The following is a 24387-nucleotide window of genomic DNA, read 5'->3' as shown; positions in this document are numbered from 1 at the left end:
ATTGGTATTTTATTATATTTTGCATCCTGAGGGGGCGGTCCAGAATTTCGAATTGTTTAAAAATCCATATTCACTAAAACTGATGTGGTCAGGGCGTTCACAGTGTGCACCCAAAATGACCAAAATTGGTATTTTATTATATTTTGCATCCTGAAAAAAAATTTTTTTTTTTTTTGAACTGAAGAGCTGGTTACTCAGTGAGTAACTTGGAGTAACCACGATGACACCACTGCCCGAGGGGGCGGTCCAGAATTTCGAATTGTTTAAAAATCCATATTCACTAAAACTGATGTGGTCAGGGCGTTCACAGTGTGCACCCAAAATAACCAAAATTGGTATTTTATTATATTTTGCATCCTGAGGGGGCGGTCCAGAATGTCGAATTGTTTAAAAATCCATATTCACTAAAACTGATGTGGCCAGGGCGTTCACAGTGTGCACCCAAAATGACCAAAATTGGTATTTTATTATATTTTGCATCCTGAGGGGGCGGTCCAGAATTTCGAATTGTTTAAAAATCCATATTCACTAAAACTGATGTGGTCAGGGCGTTCACAGTGTGCACCCAAAATGACCAAAATTGGTATTTTATTATATTTTGCATCCTGAGGGGGCGGTCCAGAATTTCGAATTGTTTAAAAATCCATATTCACTAAAACTGATGTGGTCAGGGCGTTCACAGTGTGCACCCAAAATAACCAAAATTGGTATTTTATTATATTTTGCATCCTGAGGGGGCGGTCCAGAATTTCGAATTGTTTAAAAATCCATATTCACTAAAACTGATGTGGTCAGGGCGTTCACAGTGTGCACCCAAAATGACCAAAATTGGTATTTTATTATATTTTGCATCCTGAAAAAAAATTTTTTTTTTTTTTGAACTGAAGAGCTGGTTACTCAGTGAGTAACTTGGAGTAACCACGATGACACCACTGCCCGAGGGGGCGGTCCAGAATTTCGAATTGTTTAAAAATCCATATTCACTAAAACTGATGTGGTCAGGGCGTTCACAGTGTGCACCCAAAATAACCAAAATTGGTATTTTATTATATTTTGCATCCTGAGGGGGCGGTCCAGAATGTCGAATTGTTTAAAAATCCATATTCACTAAAACTGATGTGGCCAGGGCGTTCACAGTGTGCACCCAAAATGACCAAAATTGGTATTTTATTATATTTTGCATCCTGAGGGGGCGGTCCAGAATTTCGAATTGTTTAAAAATCCATATTCACTAAAACTGATGTGGTCAGGGCGTTCACAGTGTGCACCCAAAATGACCAAAATTGGTATTTTATTATATTTTGCATCCTGAAAAAAAATTTTTTTTTTTTGAACTGAAGAGCTGGTTACTCAGTGAGTAACTTGGAGTAACCACGATGACACCACTGCCCGAGGGGGCGGTCCAGAATTTCGAATTGTTTAAAAATCCATATTCACTAAAACTGATGTGGTCAGGGCGTTCACAGTGTGCACCCAAAATAACCAAAATTGGTATTTTATTATATTTTGCATCCTGAGGGGGCGGTCCAGAATGTCGAATTGTTTAAAAATCCATATTCACTAAAACTGATGTGGTCAGGGCGTTCACAGTGTGCACCCAAAATGACCAAAATTGGTATTTTATTATATTTTGCATCCTGAGGGGGCGGTCCAGAATTTCGAATTGTTTAAAAATCCATATTCACTAAAACTGATGTGGTCAGGGCGTTCACAGTGTGCACCCAAAATGACCAAAATTGGTATTTTATTATATTTTGCATCCTGAAAAAAAATTTTTTTTTTTTTGAACTGAAGAGCTGGTTACTCAGTGAGTAACTTGGAGTAACCACGATGACACCACTGCCCGAGGGGGCGGTCCAGAATTTCGAATTGTTTAAAAATCCATATTCACTAAAACTGATGTGGTCAGGGCGTTCACAGTGTGCACCCAAAATAACCAAAATTGGTATTTTATTATATTTTGCATCCTGAGGGGGCGGTCCAGAATGTCGAATTGTTTAAAAATCCATATTCACTAAAACTGATGTGGTCAGGGCGTTCACAGTGTGCACCCAAAATGACCAAAATTGGTATTTTATTATATTTTGCATCCTGAGGGGGCGGTCCAGAATGTCGAATTGTTTAAAAATCCATATTCACTAAAACTGATGTGGCCAGGGCGTTCACAGTGTGCACCCAAAATAACCAAAATTGGTATTTTATTATATTTTGCATCCTGAAAAAAATTTTTTTTTTTTTTGAACTGAAGAGCTGGTTACTCAGTGAGTAACTTGGAGTAACCACGATGACACCACTGCCCGAGGGGGCGGTCCAGAATTTCGAATTGTTTAAAAATCCATATTCACTAAAACTGATGTGGTCAGGGCGTTCACAGTGTGCACCCAAAATAACCAAAATTGGTATTTTATTATATTTTGCATCCTGAGGGGGCGGTCCAGAATGTCGAATTGTTTAAAAATCCATATTCACTAAAACTGATGTTGCCAGGGCGTTCACAGTGTGCACCCAAAATGACCAAAATTGGTATTTTATTATATTTTGCATCCTGAGGGGGCGGTCCAGAATTTCGAATTGTTTAAAAATCCATATTCACTAAAACTGATGTGGCCAGGGCGTTCACAGTGTGCACCCAAAATGACCAAAATTGGTATTTTATTATATTTTGCATCCTGAGGGGGCGGTCCAGAATGTCGAATTGTTTAAAAATCCATATTCACTAAAACTGATGTGGCCAGGGCGTTCACAGTGTGTACCCAAAATGACCAAAATTGGTATTTTATTATATTTTGCATCCTGAGGGGGCGGTCCAGAATTTCGAATTGTTTAAAAATCCATATTCACTAAAACTGATGTGGTCAGGGCGTTCACAGTGTGCACCCAAAATGACCAAAATTGGTATTTTATTATATTTTGCATCCTGAAAAAAAATTTTTTTTTTTTTGAACTGAAGAGCTGGTTACTCAGTGAGTAACTTGGAGTAACCACGATGACACCACTGCCCGAGGGGGCGGTCCAGAATTTCGAATTGTTTAAAAATCCATATTCACTAAAACTGATGTGGTCAGGGCGTTCACAGTGTGCACCCAAAATAACCAAAATTGGTATTTTATTATATTTTGCATCCTGAGGGGGCGGTCCAGAATGTCGAATTGTTTAAAAATCCATATTCACTAAAACTGATGTGGCCAGGGCGTTCACAGTGTGCACCCAAAATGACCAAAATTGGTATTTTATTATATTTTGCATCCTGAGGGGGCGGTCCAGAATGTCGAATTGTTTAAAAATCCATATTCACTAAAACTGATGTGGCCAGGGCGTTCACAGTGTGTACCCAAAATGACCAAAATTGGTATTTTATTATATTTTGCATCCTGAGGGGGCGGTCCAGAATTTCGAATTGTTTAAAAATCCATATTCACTAAAACTGATGTGGTCAGGGCGTTCACAGTGTGCACCCAAAATGACCAAAATTGGTATTTTATTATATTTTGCATCCTGAAAAAAATTTTTTTTTTTTTTGAACTGAAGAGCTGGTTACTCAGTGAGTAACTTGGAGTAACCACGATGACACCACTGCCCGAGGGGGCGGTCCAGAATTTCGAATTGTTTAAAAATCCATATTCACTAAAACTGATGTGGTCAGGGCGTTCACAGTGTGCACCCAAAATAACCAAAATTGGTATTTTATTATATTTTGCATCCTGAGGGGGCGGTCCAGAATTTCGAATTGTTTAAAAATCCATATTCACTAAAACTGATGTGGTCAGGGCGTTCACAGTGTGCACCCAAAATAACCAAAATTGGTATTTTATTATATTTTGCATCCTGAGGGGGCGGTCCAGAATTTCGAATTGTTTAAAAATCCATATTCACTAAAACTGATGTGGTCAGGGCGTTCACAGTGTGCACCCAAAATGACCAAAATTGGTATTTTATTATATTTTGCATCCTGAAAAAAAATTTTTTTTTTTTTTGAACTGAAGAGCTGGTTACTCAGTGAGTAACTTGGAGTAACCACGATGACACCACTGCCCGAGGGGGCGGTCCAGAATTTCGAATTGTTTAAAAATCCATATTCACTAAAACTGATGTGGTCAGGGCGTTCACAGTGTGCACCCAAAATAACCAAAATTGGTATTTTATTATATTTTGCATCCTGAGGGGGCGGTCCAGAATGTCGAATTGTTTAAAAATCCATATTCACTAAAACTGATGTGGCCAGGGCGTTCACAGTGTGCACCCAAAATGACCAAAATTGGTATTTTATTATATTTTGCATCCTGAGGGGGCGGTCCAGAATTTCGAATTGTTTAAAAATCCATATTCACTAAAACTGATGTGGTCAGGGCGTTCACAGTGTGCACCCAAAATGACCAAAATTGGTATTTTATTATATTTTGCATCCTGAGGGGGCGGTCCAGAATTTCGAATTGTTTAAAAATCCATATTCACTAAAACTGATGTGGTCAGGGCGTTCACAGTGTGCACCCAAAATAACCAAAATTGGTATTTTATTATATTTTGCATCCTGAGGGGGCGGTCCAGAATTTCGAATTGTTTAAAAATCCATATTCACTAAAACTGATGTGGTCAGGGCGTTCACAGTGTGCACCCAAAATGACCAAAATTGGTATTTTATTATATTTTGCATCCTGAAAAAAAATTTTTTTTTTTTTGAACTGAAGAGCTGGTTACTCAGTGAGTAACTTGGAGTAACCACGATGACACCACTGCCCGAGGGGGCGGTCCAGAATTTCGAATTGTTTAAAAATCCATATTCACTAAAACTGATGTGGTCAGGGCGTTCACAGTGTGCACCCAAAATAACCAAAATTGGTATTTTATTATATTTTGCATCCTGAGGGGGCGGTCCAGAATTTCGAATTGTTTAAAAATCCATATTCACTAAAACTGATGTGGTCAGGGCGTTCACAGTGTGCACCCAAAATAACCAAAATTGGTATTTTATTATATTTTGCATCCTGAGGGGGCGGTCCAGAATTTCGAATTGTTTAAAAATCCATATTCACTAAAACTGATGTGGTCAGGGCGTTCACAGTGTGCACCCAAAATGACCAAAATTGGTATTTTATTATATTTTGCATCCTGAAAAAAAATTTTTTTTTTTTTTGAACTGAAGAGCTGGTTACTCAGTGAGTAACTTGGAGTAACCACGATGACACCACTGGTACTGAATATGTTCCGCGTTGACAACAGAGCATATTAATAAATTTCAGGTCAAGGTTGATACTATTTACCAGTATGTAATATATTATATGATGGATATGGGCTTAAGTTTCTAAAACGTATCAATTCACCCAAAAGTGTGATGTTTCATTGAGCCTTAAAAACAAAATGCCAATAAAGGCTTTATTTTCAAGTTTTTTTCGATGATTTATCAAAAGAGTACTAATTGCTCTTAAAGTCTTTTTTTTTGACAGAAGTTGCTGCAACTACGAGAATGACACCATAAAATTTTTGATTCGATATTCGCAATATTTGAAAAGATTATTATTATTATTATCTGCAGAAAAAGTATGCAGAGGAAAGTATGACGAAAATGTTTCGGAGAGAATGCAAAGGGCCCTAAACTATACACATTCATGCCTTAGCATCAACCCGTCAAAAGTCGTAATTGTCCCTTTCACTAGGAGAAGGAAGATCAACCTTAAAGCTTTTCGGCTTGGAGGGATACAAATTCATCCTAGTGATCGAGTCAAATACTTAGGTTTGATACTGGATGCTTAACTGAACTGGAATGCTCAAATTGAGTCCTTGATCGGTAGGGCAACAAGTGCATTCTGGTTATGCTCCAAAACTATTGGCAGGAAGTGGGGCTTGAAACCAAAAATGATAATGTGGATTTATACTGCCATAATCCGCCCAAAAGTGACGTATGCTTCGTTTGTCTGGTGGCCAAAAACAAAAGAGGTTGCCATGCAATCAAAGCTTGCGAAAATTCAACGTCTTGCGTCCATTGCTGTTACAGGAGCGATGCGAAGCACTCCATCAAAAGCTTTAGATGCGATTCTCAATCTGCTACCTTTGCACGAGTACGTGCAATTAGAAGCAGAAAAGGAATTGCTGAGACTTGAACGAGTTGAAAAGTTTATGCCAGGTGATCTTGTAGGTCACCTGAGCATTTAACAATACTTCCAAAATAAGCCAGTAATGAAAATGTTTAAAGACTGGATGAAACCATGATGTCAAAAGTTGGAAGCAGGAATCTACGGTTCTGGAATACAAATTTCAGTGGCGATAGGACACTATCCTACGGTGTTTCAAGCAGAGATTCTTGCGCAAATATCTGCCTTGAGAGAAAATACAGATATGCAAATATTTGTATTTTCTCAGATAGTCAAGCTGCACTAAAAGCATTGTGCGCTTACAAATGTACTTCAAAGCTTGTCTGGGAATGCATTCTTTCACTGCGCAGGCTGTGCCAAGGGAATTCAGTAAACTTATACTGGGTTCCAGGTCACTGTGGCATTGAAGGAAATGAAATGGCAGACGAGCTTGCTAAAAGTGGTTCCAATTTACAGTTTGCTGGCCCAGAACCATTCTGTGGTATATCAAACTGTACAATTAAAATGGACCTGAAACGCTGGGCTGAGCAGAGGGTGATATCCAATTGGATGGACGTCAAAAATTGCAATCAGTCAGAACGATTTATAACACCAAATGCTTATAAAACCAAAAAGCTCTTAGAGCTCAACAAGAGAGCTCTATGTACATACACTGGCCTAGTAACTGGACACTGCCCGAGCAGTATCACTTGAAAAATATTGGTCATATTCAGAGTGATATCTGTCGTTTCTGTAATACGGAACGTGAAACCTCGGAACATCTGCTTTGCAGTTGTGGTGCTTTATACACACGCAGGCAAAGATTTCTAAATAGTGGTTGCTTGCAACCCAGTGAGATCTGGTCTGCAAAACCTGGGAAGGTCTTGGAGTTTATCAATTCCATTGCGCGTCGTGGCAGTAGCTGATTACTTGACACATGGAAATTAGCTGGCTAGATGCGAATATCAAAACGGGACATGCCACAATAGTTCAGCCTATTGGACGCAGTGGCTTAATTTCCCCAACAGGGGAGGAAAAAAATAGTTAGTTTTTATTTTTAACCAAAATTTAGAAAGAGGGAAAGCCCCTTTGAGTGATTTCTTTGTGTGTGCTTTACTGTAGGATAACATTCTTGACAAAAATTGTTCGTAGGACAGCCGGTCCTTATAGGTTCGATAGTAGCAGCAACTATGTTTTTATATAAGTGATCTTACTAATCAGATGACGCCAGTTGATTGACGTTAAACACCTATTGGCTTAGAGCTGCGTTTCTCAAAGTAAATTTCATGGAGCCTGGCATGTCGCAGGATTTCAGAATCATGTACGAAATCCTGGCCAGGTTCAACCATGGTTGCGATTAAGCGTACAGTAGACACTCTTTTTTTCCACATCAGTGGGCGAACTCCGGCGCACAATTTCTTCGAAGGCAAGAAATATTCTTCCATAGCTCATCAGCAACACATTGCGCCGGAATTAGTCTACAGATTTGGTAAATTATCTATTACTACAGTTTAAAAACCAAAAATAAAAAGCATGGAAAATCCTGAAACATGGATGCAGTGTCCTGCAGGCGGTACGCTTATATTTCACTGCGTAAACAAACGAAATCTATGGTTGCTATGTACAGCTACCGCTCAGACAACCAATTTGCACGTATAATGAAGTTTATGTTCATGTTATACGTACTTTTATACGGTAAAGTTACATCGCATAAGATGCAGTAAAAGTGCCTTATGCGTACAAAAGTGGAGGCGCTATACGTGCATTGACGGGAAAATAATGACGCTATATGACTTGAAGCGACATCTTATGCGATGTACGGTATGCACTATTGCGACGTAATATAGCCCCTTATGCGACTTAAAATGTTAGAAATAAAAAAATCTTGTCACCTAAGTATCGAACTAATAACCTTTGGATTATCGAGCCGCACTTCACACTTAGCACCAAACACTACTTATGAAACACACTGATTAAATGCCATGACATTCTAACTCACCTCAGTGCTTGTTGGAATGCACTTGGTTTCCGTGCGCTGTACGTGTTCGGCAGCCTCTTTGGAAATCAAAATGATGTAGCATGATTTCCCGCACAGTAACCACTACTCCTCTCTTGCTAGCACCACCCATTGTTAATTATTAGGTCAACAAAACAAAATGACTTTTTAACTTGTTTTGTAACCATAATGATGACTTTTCACTTTCTTTTAACTTTGTGGCACTCCAACAGCACCTCTTTCATTGTTATCACATATAACATCGCAATATGCCAACGTTAACGATTCTAGCTTGTGCGAGTTTGTATGTACATTTGAACGAATTTATTTTCACTTTTATGCGATTTAGTTTGTACACCAATGCGAGTTAAACTGACATAATTAGAAAAGCACCAAGCGAAGTCGTATAATCATCGCAGTACGCAATAGGACAGATCGGTGAAGTACTAGATTTGTAGTAATGAGCTGAATTTTAGTATGGCGAGAAGGTCAAATCTCCGTTTCTGCAATGAAATGGTGCAAAAAGCGTGGGTATGATGATTCCTTGCCTAATTTGATGCTGTTTGAGCAAAACTTTGGGCAACAGTATTATTGTTTTCTCTATTTCTTGCAACATAAACAACATAGTTACCCAAAGTTTTGCTCAAACAGCATCAAATTAGGCAAGGAATCATAATACCTACGCTTTTTGCACTATTTCATTGCAGAAACGGAGAACTGACCTTCTCACCATACTAAAATTCAGCTCATTACTACAAATCTAGTACTACACCGAACGTGCCCCATTATGCGAATTTAATTGACACTTTGCGAGTTCACTCGAACGCTTTTGCGAATAAGCAAAGTTCGTCGCAACAAAACATCGGAATGTCGTCTACTACGATGTAGTCATGCATTATAAAAGTTAATTTGCACTCTTATATGATTTTACCAGATACATCGCAGTAAGTTAAAAAAAAATAACATCATATGCGATGGAAATTGTCCCTCAGCCGTACATATATGCGATAGTGACTTAAAATAGTACTTTTTACGATGAACAGTGTGCATCCTGGTTGTCTGGGCGATGTACGGTGCAAACCGAGCAAACTGAGTTGCTCAAAGTTACTCAAAATTTGCTCATGATCTTACACCGAGAGCAAAAGCTGTCTACCCCCTTGACATTTGAAGATTGTATGGAAGCGATTTGTTGAATCACCACTCGTCGCCAAATTGTATGAAAAACAGTCATTTTGTTCAGATTTCGTTCGAAGAAAGGCTTTACGAGTATTCCTCCAGGAATTTCTGTTGAGATTTCTCTAGAAATTTCTGCAAAGATTCGCACAAGAATTTTTTGGCACCATCACTAGATTTTCTTGCTGGGATTCCTCCTGCGATTTCTGCTGTAGATTATTATTGGATTATTTGTTCCAGAAACGTGGTATTCCTACTAGAAATCCTCATGAGATTAATTTAGGAGCTATTGCTGAAATTTCTCTAGGATTGCTACTAGGACTTCTCCAGACATTTCTGGTAGGATATTGCCTGGGTTTTCTTGCAATCCCTGCAGGAAATCTTCCGAGAATTCCTGAAGGACTCTCAAAAGCAATAATTGGAGATATTCATGCCGAAAATGTTTAAGAAATCTTAGCAAGAATTCCCTAAAATGTTTTGCTGGGAGACTCCGAAGGAATTCCAGCAGTAATTACTGGATGTATACCTCGAAGAATTCCTAGAGAAATAATTGAAAAAAATCTTCAAAGGAATCATAGCAGGATATTCCGGAAGAATTTCAGGAAGGCTTCCTTGAGGAATCCCAGGAGGGAATCCTGATGGAATCCTAAGAGGAAATTCCAGCCAGAGGAACCCCAGCGCCCAGCAGGCATTCCTGGAAAAAATAAAAAAAATGCAAGAGAAATCTTTTTAGAAATCCTCTTGGAATTCCCACTAGGAATGCCTGGAACTCCCACCAGGATTTCTCCAAGCTTTCTTGTTGGCATTTCCAGGTAATATTGCTTTTAAGATATGTCCAGGAATTCCAGGAATTTTTCCAGCAGGGATTGCTTTAGGATAATTTTCATCACGATTTTCTGGAGAAATCGGAGCAGCATTTCAGGATAAATTTCAGCTGAAATTCTCAAAGGAATGCAGAGGGTTTCTAGTAAGAATACAAAGACGAATTCCCTGAAGTATTCCTAGGGGAATGCTGAAAGAATCTCTGGAACAAAATTCTCTGCATGAATTTCTAGAAAAATCCATGGAGCAGAATAACAGCAGGGATTGCTGGATGAATTCAATTAGGAATAATTGGAGGAATTCCAGTAAATAATTAAGGAATACTTTCATTAATTCCAAGAGAAATTTCTGAAGGAACCATTTGAAAAATCTCACGAGAAACCAATTAATGAGGGATGCCTGAGAAATCCTAGCAGGTATTGTTGGCAAAATTCCAAAAGAAAATTTTGAAAAATCCCTACAGAAATTACAGAAAGAACTTCTGCAAGAATCCCAGTGGGCATACCTAAAGGAAATCTGCGGAAATATGCCATAACTAACCCTTAGAGGAATCCATCGTAAACATTTTTGGAGAAAATTTCTTGTTATTCCTCCACAAACGCCTTATATAACTCCTTTAGAAATTCTTGCTGAGATTGCTCCAGAGGTTTCTCCAAGAATTCTTATAGAATTAATCTTGTGATTTTTCCAAAGATTTCTCCAAAGATTTTTTTAGGAATTTCTTTTGGAATAGTGAGTCAATGTCAGCGGAATTCTAGAAGCAAGAGTTGGTCATGCAATTTTAAGTGGGTTACCAGCGGAAATTACGTTATAATAAAAATTTCTTCTAAGAAAAATTTCTGAATGAATCCTTCTAGAAATACAGCACGAAATTTTGAAGAGGAATCACAGCAGGGATTTTTGTAGGAATTTCAGCTGAAACCGCATAAGTTATTCCAATAATAGCATCTGCAGGAATTCTAGGTTCCATTCCTCACGTGATTCCTCCCGGGGTTCCCTCCAGGGATTTTTCCAGGGCTTTTTTTTATCTCCGTAGAGATGTAGGCTCTGTTACACGTGGAACATAATTCCAGTAAGAAAGAAGCGGTGTCGTTAATAATCAAGAAAAACTTTGTAGAACAAACGACTACACTAATATTCCGATTTTATCACGGCCTCCGCGTGTCAGTCCTTTATTTTTCATTCACTTGCTGATACATTTGAGAACAAGTTTTCCTCCTCTTTTTTAAGATGAATGTTGATGGTGCGCTTTGCAACGTTAAAAATAACAAATATGCGTATAGATTTTGTAGAATATTCAAAAGAATTTTTGAAAAGGGGCGGAACAATACTGTACTCCCAAAAATCCCTAGAAAAAAATATATTATAAAACAATGGGGTTGCCCACAAAAATTACACAAACACTCCCGATCAAAAGTTTTGGGTCACCCCCTAATTTTTTTTAGGCCCATATCTCCATCAATTCGCGTCCAATTTCAAAACCCCTGGTCTCATTCAAAAGGTTATAAGTCAAAGTAAATTTGAACAAGATTTAAGATAAACTTTTACAAAAATATTCGTATGAAAACTTTACCCAAAGTTGCCGAATTTTCTAAAAAATGAATATAAACTTACGGCTGGCAATGGGATCGACCAAATTTCAAGATGAGAGCGGTAATATAACCTGTTTCCTATTAGCTTTCAACTGCTTTTTACTGAACTTGGCTAAAAAATCTAGGGAAAAAGTTATTAAGTAAATTAACTCTTGATGTCATCGACCAAAAGCCTGGGGTAACCCCTCAAAATGATGTATTAGCCAAAAGTTTTGGGTCACTTTCGAAAAACATATTTTTCCATCCATTTGGTGATATCTCCGTCAATTTAAATCCCAGGTTGTAGTAAATGAAAGTAAATAGATCTATACAGCATACCAAAAATTATTAAATTAAAATAATGAACTCATTTCGCAAAAACGTGTATCATTCATATCAATCAAAGCATTACTTATTCCAAAACCGCCACCGTTCACCGCCGCCAGTCACTTACCTGTGTTTGCAGTCGCAATAAATCGTCTCCTCTTGCCGGCCCGGTTCGGCACGCTGTAGAGCGCATTGATCGCCGCACTGGTTTTGGCCGATGTCCCCAGATTCGTACGGTGGTGGTGAGCAGCGGATGGCGGCCGTTGCATCGGTGGAGACACGCTTTTTGGCTTACGATTGATGCTTTCGACGGGCGTTCTCGTGCCGGACAGCGGAAACGAAGGAGGTGCCGAAACGGAGGCACTAAAAGCGACAGACGAGCGATTAATTAGATCTTAAGACGAAATGCGCTGAGGTACAGGATGGGTTGAAAAGGAAACTCTGTAATACCACGATGGAGTATGTAGTTGTTGAAAAATCATAATGGTCTTTAGAGCTCCATCGGACTGAACAAAATACATATTACGAGGTTAAATGTAGACATTTACCTCTAACCTTTATCATCACCTCACGCTTACGATGATTTGAAGAGTGGAATAGAAAGTTACAGGTCAGGAATTGATCTATCAAAAATTTCATCATTTTAAATCAACACATCCTGTACCTCGGTAAAGGATACTCACTTGACGGCTGTTTTGTACTTGCAGAAAAAGTCCGGCCGGATACGGTTGCGCATCAGAAACAACTCACAAGCACGCAGGATATCAATGTTGGTTCTGATGTTCAAATCGTTCTTGTTGTTCAAACTGAACGGACCCAGCGATTCACCTTGAAACTCCGGAATGTTGTTGAAGAAATCCGACGTCTTGTCGTAATCATTTTCCAGTTCATCCCCGCTCCTCCGGATGTCAGAGGGTCCATCCTGCCACGGGTCGTCGCCATCAACCTCGCTGCCAGCGTCCGTTTGGATATCGCTGCTCAATGTACTGCTACTGCTGTCGTTCGGTCGTCTCGTTGAGCGTTGACGCCTCCGTCCTGTACTTTTCCTCTCGCCAACCCGGCTCTTTCGCCCTGAGGACGATCCTTCGAGACTTGTTACCACATTCGACGATACAATTTCGCCATTGTCATTCTTGCTTTTCAATTGTTCTCTGGTGCTCCAAATAGCACTGTCTGTGTCTTCTTTGCCCGGGCTCTTGCCACCGCCACTGTCCCCGCTCGATCCGGGCCCACTCACGCCAAGTCCGCTCGGCAAGCTGCTGCTACCGCTTCGACTGGCCTGACAAAATTTCATCTCATTATTCGTCAGCACCACGAACTCGTCCACGTTGTCGCTGTCGAAAATGTTGCGGTGCAGCCGCTTGACATCGATTTCTTTCAGATCGATGATTCGGTTGAATTTATCATATGAACGCCGTAAGTAGTCCCGATGATGGTTGCTGGCCTGTTCGTACGTTTGATCTGGCAGCAACATGTCACCATCTCAGAGCCTCTCATCGGGTCTAAACTGGTTTCCCCGATCGGACGGTCGTGATGGTGTTCCGTCCGCGCACCGGGTGCGGTGGAATCATGTGAGTGGCCTGACAGGGGACAGATGAGGGCGATTTATACAATTTTCGAGGGAAAATATCGCGAAGGAATTCTGACCTGTTGGTTTTGTTTTTAGTCCCGATTTATCTCCTGTTCATTTACTGTTGCTCTACAAGGAAACAAGTTTTTGTGCTTAATGTTGTGAAATATTAATTTCTTATAACTTACCATTTCACAAATATGTGCTACTGTTGGTTGCATTTTCACGGCTGTTAATTAATTCCAAAGTGCACAAATTTTGATCTGTAATGAGAAAAAGAAAAAGCCGTATTTTATTCAGAGTTTCGATGATTAAATGTGATATGATGGTGTGTTTAAGATATTTAACACGTTCTATATTTATTTCTACAAATAGTTCAGGCATAAGGCCTGTCCACTTATAAAAATATTCTTTTATTCTCAAGTTCATCCCCATATTTTGATTGCACCTAAAAAGAAGTCACTGGTCAAAATATCAGCTGAATCCAATGAAATTGAGGAGTGCATTAAATCAATTTTGTGTTGTCGATTATTATCGAACTTCAATTAGTCAAAAGTTAGCGTTAGCGTTAGCGTAGTTACGGTATACTTCGTAGATTGGATACTAACAACATTCATGAACCTTTTGCTAATCTTGCTCAGATTGCTTTTCGGAACAAGGCCGGGGAGTTAACTTTGCTCCAATCTTATGCAAGAATACCAAAAGCACAAATGTCATTATTCCCGGCCACGCCCATCTTTACCGTAACTTGGGATAGGGGAAGGAAATGTTTATGTAGCACTTATTTAAGAGGCCTCCGACTCAGTGACACTCCCATAAGTACTACGGAGTGGGTGGCTGGGAGATGTATTATTTAGGTCAAGGATTCGCCTGAAAAGCTGGCGATGGACCCACGGCATTGGTTTTTTATTTGGTTAAATTTTAATCTTTTGAAAGCCGGCAATCAAAAGAAATTTTTTTTTTCTATTTATTGTTTAAATAATTATGTTTCTGCTCAGTGAGAAGCCCAAGCAGAACCGATCCCTCCAGGGTCATAGGAACATTACAATAAATGTTTGAAACGCGTGAAAAAAAAGTTGGCGATCCGAGAAAAAAAAAACTTCCATTTACATAAAAAAAACGCAAAAACAACGGAAAAAAGGAAAAACATTTCATTAATTAGAAAAAAAAATCACGAAAAACGAGTTAAACGAAAATAAATTAAGAGATATTTTTTTCTATTTATTGTATAAATAAGTATGTTTCGGCTCAGTGCGAGACACAAGCCGAACCGATCCCTCCAGGGTCATCGGAACTTTGCATAACCTAAATGTTAAAAACGCAAGAAAAAAATGGTTACACGAGAAATAACAAAATAAAAGAAAAAAAATCTAAAAATCGCGTTGAACAAAAAAAAAGAAAAGATCGCGTAAAACGAGTAAAAAAAGGTGGCGATCCGAAAAAAAAAACGCGGCATTACGACACTCGGCTCGAAGAAAAACGACGCGGACAACGTGGTCTACCCGCCACCGAATGATATGGCGATCTTGACCCTTCAAAAAATAAGAAGGATGTTTTGTCGTCGCGACTACAGGATTGCCTTGTACATCTGAAATAGAAAATAGTATTAAATGGTGATAGGCTCACAACAGTTACATAATTTTTGGATATAAATCACTAGACATAAACAAAAACTACCTGAATCCTCCTGAAATAAATGGTTTGTTAACAATGAAAAACATAATAAAAAAAAAGTAGAACAAATTGTGATCTTGGAATTTCCCTGCATTTAACAAAGCTAAAAAAATTACATGATCAAAATTTGTTATGGTAGATCTTACACCGTAACGCACCATTACAAGGTGATCTGCCCACGTTACGGGACGAACTTCAATTAGTCAAAAGTACACAAAAACTTGAGGAAAGCCAATTCTTTTAGCATTAATTGGAACATATGTATACATGCCTGCCACAAGTTCTCCGAACAACATATGTCCGTAAAACTTATTAAATAATGTAAAAATCACATTTGTGATCTGAAAAAGTTGATATTTTGATAGATTTCGTTCCATACCATCCTAATATACGTTTTAAAATAAACTGTCCAAAACGACATAACATTTTCTAGAGTCTTGTCGATAATTGCTTCTTTGATACCAAAGTTGTAGGAATTGTGCAAAAATATCAAAAAACTAGATTTTGGGGGTGGACTTGGGAATCAAAGCACATAGTTGACAGACCTAGTGGGTTTTCAGCATGACCATACTTTGAGATTTGATTTCCGGTCGATCCAGAAACGAGGAACGGGCTTGGTGGTCTAGTGGCTACCGCTTCCAATTCGTATGCAGAAGGTCCTGGGTTCAATCCCTTCAAATTCACAGCCATCAGCAGAACAGAAACGGGTTGAAAACGCCGTTTCCCTCCTTTCAACTTTCACAGCACAGTATCAATCTATCATACGTATAACACCTACGAGTTATGCAATCAAGCGTGCCGCATTATCTTCTGACTAATGACAATCTTCCACCTTACGCCTGGCATCCGTGCACCAATGTGTGAACCCTTTGCTAAAAATATCCTACCAACACTCCTACTTACTAACTTTCAGTCCTAAGCACACGCGTTGGCGCAGAGGGCTGAATTGAAAGATCTCCATTCTAGGCGATTGCTCGCCTTCGCCTTGACTTGTGGCCTGGCCAAATTTCTGTCGCCAAGCTTGATTTCGTTGTCCGACATCCGAATATTTAGTCTGCTGTGGTTACAAATGATTGCAATCCTTACTTCCTCCCCCTTTCCCACATTGACCTACAGCCTGACGTGGCAGGCGCAATTATCGCCTAAAAATAGAAGATCACTCACACCTGCTTAGGCCCCGGCAGATATGTCCATGTGGAGTCAAAAAGTCGAAGATTCGTATTCACTCTAGACGGCCAAAGACTTCAGCAGAAAGTTTCAATAGTTGAAAAATGTTGTTTCAATAATGGTCATAATTTTGAATGTTTCATTTTTTTTCTTTTGTTTTATTTGTTGCTTAATTATTTTACCCCCGCCCAATGTACCCGATGAGAGGACATGGAATAAAAATTATATCTGCATCGACCTTAATGGGACCGAAGATCATTAAAATCCTTTTTTCGTCTTCTTTCCTACTTTACGTTCTTACTTAACCTGCATCGCTTTAATTTAGTGTTATTTTAGCATTTAGAAAGTCAAGGGGGCTTTCTTTGCCTGTCATTGTATTGATTTTTAATAGCATAGCTTGTAACATAACAAGCACAATAGAACACTTTACAGAAAGTCGACAAAATCTCCCGACTGAAACGGGAATCTTGTAATTTGGGTTTTTTTTAAGTTGGCGTTCACCTAGTACTACTTTACTGTTAAACGTACCACCATTTTTAACAATGGCGATTTTTTCAAGTAACATTTTTGCAGTTTTTGTCGTGATAACTGTTACTTTTTAACAGAGTGAGAACTCACAAGTAATGTCAATAACGGCGCTGGCCACGTCCTTACGGTCATCGAGGAGGGAAGGGAATGTTAGTAAGACAACCGTTGCACAGTGGGAAAAATCGACCCAAAAAACGGATCTTTTACCGCCGCTGGTTTCGGTCGGTACGTGAAGTTGACCATTTCTGACGTAAAAAATTACGAGAAATCGATTGGTGCTAATTTCATTCACCGCACGGCACGGGAAGTGGTCCATTTTGCCCCATTTCGCCCTTTTTTCATACAAAAAGAGAATCAAAATGTATTTTCAAACAACTAACACGACTGTAGATCATTGAAAATAGCTGCAGGTGTAATTAGAGGTTATAAAAAAATCATAAACATATATGAAAGATACTTTTAAATGCTCATATTGCCCCATATGCCCCAACAACTACTGAAATTGTGAATTTTACATGATTATGAATGGAATTTTAATGTTACTGATTTGAATTTCTTTTTTTTGCATAAATAAAAAGCGCTAGATATGTTATCACCAAAATCATTTTCAGTAGTTGTCCAATTTGCCCCATTTTGCCCTATTATCATAGAAAAATGAGATTTAAAATGTATTTATAAGAAACAGACACTGTAATGGAACGTTGAAATTAGTTTTAGTTGCAATTGTAAGCTAACAGCTATCATGCGCATAGATGAAAGATATTTTTCCTATTTTGCCCTACATGCCCCTAAAACTGCTGGATGATAACATTTTTTCTATTGTTTTGTAATGTCATTAATTGCAATATATGAAGTCCAAGATCATTATATATATATATATATATATATATATATATATATATATATATATATATATATATATATATATATATATATATATATATATATATATATATATATATATATATATATATATATATATATATATATATATATATATATATATATATATATATATATATAAATATATATATATATATATATATATATATATATATATATATATACAAATACGGTTTATCGATAAAGTTAAGAACCATTCACGGGAGGGTTCAAATAGCTGTCCATTTTACCCCAATTTGCCCTGATTTGTTGTCGCCTCATAAATGAATTGATTTCCCCCATTTGCTTATTGGCGATCAAATGTGAGGTTAGGTAACGCAAAATTTTCAACTTTGGAAGCAAAAATAACATATTTCTGGTCAATACATTGCATGAAAGTTATGAAAATCTGCAATAATTTCACTTTTCTTCCATTTGTATCATTAGTAATTCAGTCTAGAATTCGTAATTCACTGTTTTAGAAAAGCGCCACCTGCGCAATTTAGCTTTGCGTTTGATGCGTCAATTGATGCGAATTGATGGACTTTTGTTACTTAAACGAATGTTATCGAAAGGACTGTTAAAACATATGACTTTGGTGGGGAATACAGGGTATAATAAGCATTAACGCTAATTTTAATTTGTGGCAAATATGCACACAATTGATTAAATGAGGCATCTTAAATCTATATAATTTGGTGCTTTGAGACGCCCTATTTAATCAGTTTAGCGCACATTTGACATATTTTATAAAATGCTTATTATGCCCTTAATTCCCCATGAATAGCTGAAATTATAGAAAAAGTCATACATGTCTTTTTGATAACATTGGTTTCAGTACCAATGCTAATAAAAGAAATTAATTCATACAATACTTGACCAAAAATCAGGGCCAACATGGCAAAAATCAGGGCAAATTGGGGTGAAATAGACAGCTAATTATACCAATCCGAGAATGATTGTAGCATTATTCGAAAAACCACATTTGTATATATAAAAAATGATCCAGGGCTTCATCTTTGCATCCAGCGACATTACAAAACCATACAAAATATGTTATTATCCAGCAGTTTTAGGGGCATGTAGGGTAAAAAAGGGAAAATATCTTTCATATTTGCGCACAATAACTTTTAGCTTCCAATTGCACCTAAAACTAATTTCAACGTTCCATAGCAGTATTTGTTTTTCATAAATACATTTTAAATCTCATTTTTCATGAAAATAGGGCAAAATGGGGCAAATCTAGGTCTAGGAGTCACCTATGGTTGGTGATGTGATCTGACAATGGGTCAATAAACACTAACTTTCGCGCACAACCGACCACTTTTCTATATAAAACCATGTCTAATAAAAGAAATCCTGTCGCGCGTCTCCACTCCATTAGGGAGCAGAAGCTTTAAGCCCATTCCACACAGGAATGAATTGCACGCGACAAAGGACAAACCAATGATCCAAACCATATGCATACACAACAAGAAACAACACAAAACTAAGCACCGCGCATCTATTGTTTTCGTTTTCGCGCATGACCATAGCGAACGCGATCGATTATGCTGCAATATTTACTCGCCCCATCTGGAGCGATGCATGCACAGCAAGGAACAAAACAATACTAAACACAAAATGGGTCTGGGGGGGTGAGATTGGGTCAAAACGGAGAAACATAAAATTGGAAATAGCTAATCAACTATCGCTAATTTACATTGAAAATTTTATTTTATTTCAAAGAGGAGATGTTTTTACACGTCATGATGCAGAATAAGATGTTTAGCAGTAATGTTTTTTTGTTAAATTTGTGGATAAACTTCGTATGTATATTCTTCTATGTGGTAACTATCATTACCACATAGAAGAATGTACATACGAAGTAAAAAGTTATACCGACTTCAATTGCATTTGTAATTAAACAAACAATCTTTGATTATCCTTTTTTGACCCATTCTCACCCCTAACGACGGTACTGTAAAAATGGGACCGATATGTCAATCCAAACTTGTTTGCGACAACTTAAAAGTAGCTCTGGGGTCCAATTGACCCCAGGTATCCATTTGAGGGTTAATTAATGCTTTTAACTTTTAACATTAAATCACACTGTTGTTAGATTATGTGCACAGATGAATTGAGTGATTGCAAGGAAGAATAGCGTCAAATCACGTTGGTGTCGTTGAAAATGTTCGACTTTGTGAATGTGTATATTGAAGCGACTGTCGAATTTATGCTTTATGAATAAACACTGTGTGTATCACTTGAAATACATTGAAAATTTGTAATTATCTTGGTAATTATCCTTCGCATAAGTCGACCAACACTCATAAAAATTGTTAAGAAAAAGTGCATCCCTGCATGTCTGCAAGCTGAATTATTGTTATATTGTAGATTAATAGCATTCATTCATGCTTACACATAGTTTCTATAGTTTATGGAAAATTTGACCCATAATACACATTATCCAAAAATAATTCGCCCCATATCACCCTAAAATTTATTAAAAAAACACTCATGACAAAATAATTTTCGTGTGTCAAAAACATCACAATAGCATACACCAAGAAGCAAAACGAGGAACAAATTGAAGAAATTTTGAAGTTTCAGAATTAATTGCTAAGTGGATCTTTTTTTCTGTCATACCCAATTTTAAGCAACTTTCCCTATATGTCGGGTCCGAACAGCCAACAAAAACTTACAGAACTACAGTGATAGACATTCGTTTAGCCGAGACCAAACAATTTTCAAAAAAGTGTCAGGAAACTCATACAAAAGATTTTATGATATTTTTTTGTTCGTAGTGATAGTATATCTAGTACTGTTTTATAAAAATGTGATACGTCACACTTACATATACACTGAAACAAAAACGAGGGTAAAAATCCTTCAAATGTCATTTTTTGCCTAGACATTCGTTTAGCCGAGGTGAATAAAAAATTGGTTTTCAATAGATTTTTTGCAATTTTGTGAGTATATTTCAAGGATATACCCCAAGGGATTTAGTTTATGACGTGTTAGTAAGATAATTGACCTTAAAAGTTTATTTATTTGTGAAATTCAGAGAAATATGATAAAAAAAATGTCCCGATAAGGAGAAGCGATGATAAACAAATTTATTTAAAAAAAATGATTTCTGTAAACACTCAAACGTAAGCTAGATTAGCAGTTTTGAAAATATGGCACAACATTATTGTTAGAAATGTTCAAATTATTGCATAAAATGTCATGAAAAAATTAAGTATATTTGTTTTGGTTCGTTAAACTTAAAAATGGGATTGATAAAAGCTAAATTAAATAGTTCTGCGTTGAAATAAAGACGTGCCTTAATGCCTGTGTGAATAAACCTGTTTGATGCTAGCATTACTAAATGAGTTAGAAGACTACTAAGTGAAAGAACTGCAAGGAGTGTCAGAACTTTTGTACCCTGTTTAAAAGCAGATGTTCATACAAACATGCAAGATTTGGTCAAACAATTGGCTTATTTCATTCAATCTGAAGAAATATATTATAAATGAGTCTTAGTTTTGAACCACATTCATTTTTAACATAATTTATTTGAACAGAACGTCTAAATTATGAAACAAATAGTTCATGCTAGAAATTTGAAAACTTTTGGTGCCATTTCTCGAAATGTGAGCCGTCCAATGTATGTTATTTCAGCCAAAATACAGTCTAGAAGATATTGGGAGCTATTAGAAGACTTAATAGTAGTAAATGCTGTGATTTATGCAAGTGCAACCATTATACTTCATCAAAACAATATTTAAATACGTTTTTTTTTTTGGTTTGCGTTTTTTTTTTCTGTTAAAAACATTGTTTTTCGTAAATTTTCAAACGGCACTCGTCATGAAACTTTCATTAGATTCTTTTGAAACACTTCCGATAAAAATAATCACATTAAATCTCAATTTGGAAACATTTACAATATTATGACATACTTATATGAGATGCATGCAAAAATAGTATGGCAACACTCCCAAAAACGATTTAATTCATGATTTACAAGTCGATCTATAATGCAGGTCACCACACAAAATGATTTTGTTGGATATTTTTCCAAATTTGTAAGTTTTTTATTATAATACTGAGGATACTGCAACTGCGAAAATCATACGAATCAACTATGATTTTTTGCCACAAGAATTTCTTGCGAAAACCATAGTTACGAACTATGATTTTGGATTCAAAGCGCCAACTATTATTGTCATACTGTTACTGTATAAATTTCACTACACTCACGTATGAAAATCATACCGATAACGTATAAGAACTGAAAGTATGTCTTATGACTATCATACATATTTGTGTGAAATATTTTGCACAAATTAAAAAAAAAATTGCAACCTGGAATCGAACCAGGAACCTCAAGGTTGGCGAGTGCGTGCTTTACTCATACGCCCATCGACGCTTCGGAAGTTGAAGTGGTTAGAAGCCAATAAAAGATTTTGTTGTTTTTTAACAATGATGTTTCATAACACATCTTATGATTTTCATACGATGCTTCTTATGAGATTTTTCATACGATAAGTCTTATGGATTTCGCTTTTCAATGTATGAAAAGCATACGAGAACTATGAAATGATGAAAAAAATAAAAATAACTGATTCATAAGATGTAAACTATGAAAAACATACGATCAGTATCCTCAGTGTATGGAATTCCAAAAATTGTACAATTCGGCTGAACGAATGTCTAGGCAAAAAATGACTTTTGAAGGGTTTTTACCCTCGTTTTTGTTTCAGTGTATATGTAATAAGTGTGATGTATCATATTTTTATAAAACAGTACTAGATATACTATCACTACGATAAAAAAGTGTTATCATAAAATCTTTTGTATTAGTTCCTGACACTTTTTTGGAAAATTTTTCCATTCGGTCAAACGAATGTCTATCACTGTATTTATTGAAGTGATATTTTTCAAATCAATAAAAAGACATTGGCTTTTCTTTGATTCAACACCTACCATTCATGATTAAAAATCGGGAGATAGGGGTAGAGGAGTGTATGAATTTCCTAAACACGATGAGCATATGTACTTTTAGAAACATATTTACTTCGTAGACAGGCTCTCAACTATCTTTGCTCTGAAGGAAAGTTATGATAAAGCTGCATCGAACGTGATCACATTTACTCTCACTAAATGTCAATCATGTCAGTCATTGCTAAGCTGCAGCCTTGCTAAGCAATCAGTCGAGGAAAAAAAACAGTTCACTTCAAAATCGACTGACGTCGCACTGCGACAGAACCGGGTTCAAAAAGTAGGATGAAGTCTGTGCCTCATGAAAAAGGGAAGATAATCGTAAAAATTCACTTTCCGAGGTTTTTTAGTCTTCCCCTTGCTGGTTCAGAGATCGCGAGCGACTTCAATGCAACGGAAGCGATGAACCCTTTTATGGGCAACTTTTTAGCAATTCAATTGGCAAAGCGTAAAATGAAAAACTGGCTCAGACGAGAACCCTGCAGGAACCGACCGGCGTCGTCTGTCAGCGGTCGGTCAGTGGTAAGTGAAAACCTCGGATCAGTAACTAAATGCGTCATAATGTAAACACCTGTAAAAGTAAAATGCACCATAACGACGGTAAGTGGACGTGAATTGCAAGCGTTTTTGTGGGTTTCTTTTGCATTTCGGATGAAAAAATCGTTAAAAAAGGAATGATGCCCACTGCCGTTTGGAAATTATGATTTATGTTTCTTTTGCGCGGTTTGTACGTTATTTATTTTATGCCGGAATTTGGCACTAATGTGGCGGTTTTGACAGATTGTAATGGCTTTCAATGGACCTACGTGTTTAAACAACTTATGTGATTGGCATTCAATGCTGGAGTTCAATGGTAAAATCCGGTATGGTAAAAAAGTAATTCGTTCTAGAAAAAAATCGAAATGGCCACTTTTTATCATTGTGGGTTATTGAATTCGATTTCTTAACGTAATTGACCTGGGCTTAAAAATGTACATTGCATCGTTGATGTACGATTGCTCCGTGTTTGAGAATTAAAATTGCTAGCATTCTTTCACTATCACCTCTTGCGAAACCTCTTCCATTTTTATCGAAACAATTTAAATTGCCCTCTTTGACTTAAGCTGTTTTTATCTCTAAACATTCCACACCACATTGTACGAAGCCGAATCCAATTCTGCCAAAGATGCCAGGCTGTAGCAGTTGCAGGCGATAATCTTGTGTTCCCATCCTGTTCGGAAAGTTTTCTGCTTTATACTGGACCGTGTGTTGGTCGATTGATCCAACCAACATCCAACCTTTCCCGCATCTCGTCGGCGGCGGCGCGGCGTGCCCGCTCGAGCTGAAGGGTTAACGATCGCGAGTCAAGTCCAGAAAATTACGATCTTCCCATTATTATGTGGCCCACACCGCGATGTGTGTACCTACTCGAGTCTGTGGGATATGGTTCTCCCTCGACATTTTCAACATCGTGCAAAGCCCGTGAGGGTGAAAATAATTATATTATTGAGATGCGATCTGCGATACTGTTAGTTGAGCGCTGTGCTGAATAGTCGACGGTGATGGGGCTTTCTTTCGTTCGTTACGGATGGATGTTGCTGTTTTCTTGTCTGTAGTGAGCGATTATTGATACAGCGTGAAGGATCGAGGGTTTGTACCGGTTGTTGA

General features: G+C 37.5%; 1 protein-coding gene across 1 annotated transcript in view; it reads right to left on the bottom strand.

Moving 5' to 3' along the window:
- Positions 1-11911: 11911 nt before the first annotated feature.
- The window catches only part of LOC134283985 (uncharacterized), a 69522-nt gene continuing 57046 nt past the window's right edge, over positions 11912-24387 (bottom strand). The window contains exons 3-5 of the mRNA XM_062848526.1: positions 13713-13787; positions 12638-13653; positions 11912-12317 (exon numbers count right to left, since the gene is read on the bottom strand). Coding sequence (XP_062704510.1) covers positions 12074-12317; positions 12638-13428 — 1035 coding nt within the window. The 5' untranslated portion in view covers positions 13429-13653; positions 13713-13787 and the 3' untranslated portion in view covers positions 11912-12073. The remainder of the gene's footprint in view (positions 12318-12637; positions 13654-13712; positions 13788-24387) is intronic.

The sequence above is a fragment of the Aedes albopictus genome, chromosome 2, assembly GCF_035046485.1.
Source record: "Aedes albopictus strain Foshan chromosome 2, AalbF5, whole genome shotgun sequence".
In the NCBI taxonomy this organism is placed as follows: domain Eukaryota; kingdom Metazoa; phylum Arthropoda; class Insecta; order Diptera; family Culicidae; genus Aedes; species Aedes albopictus.
Note: the sequence above shows the minus strand (reverse complement) of the source record. Positions and strands in the feature narration are given on the sequence as shown.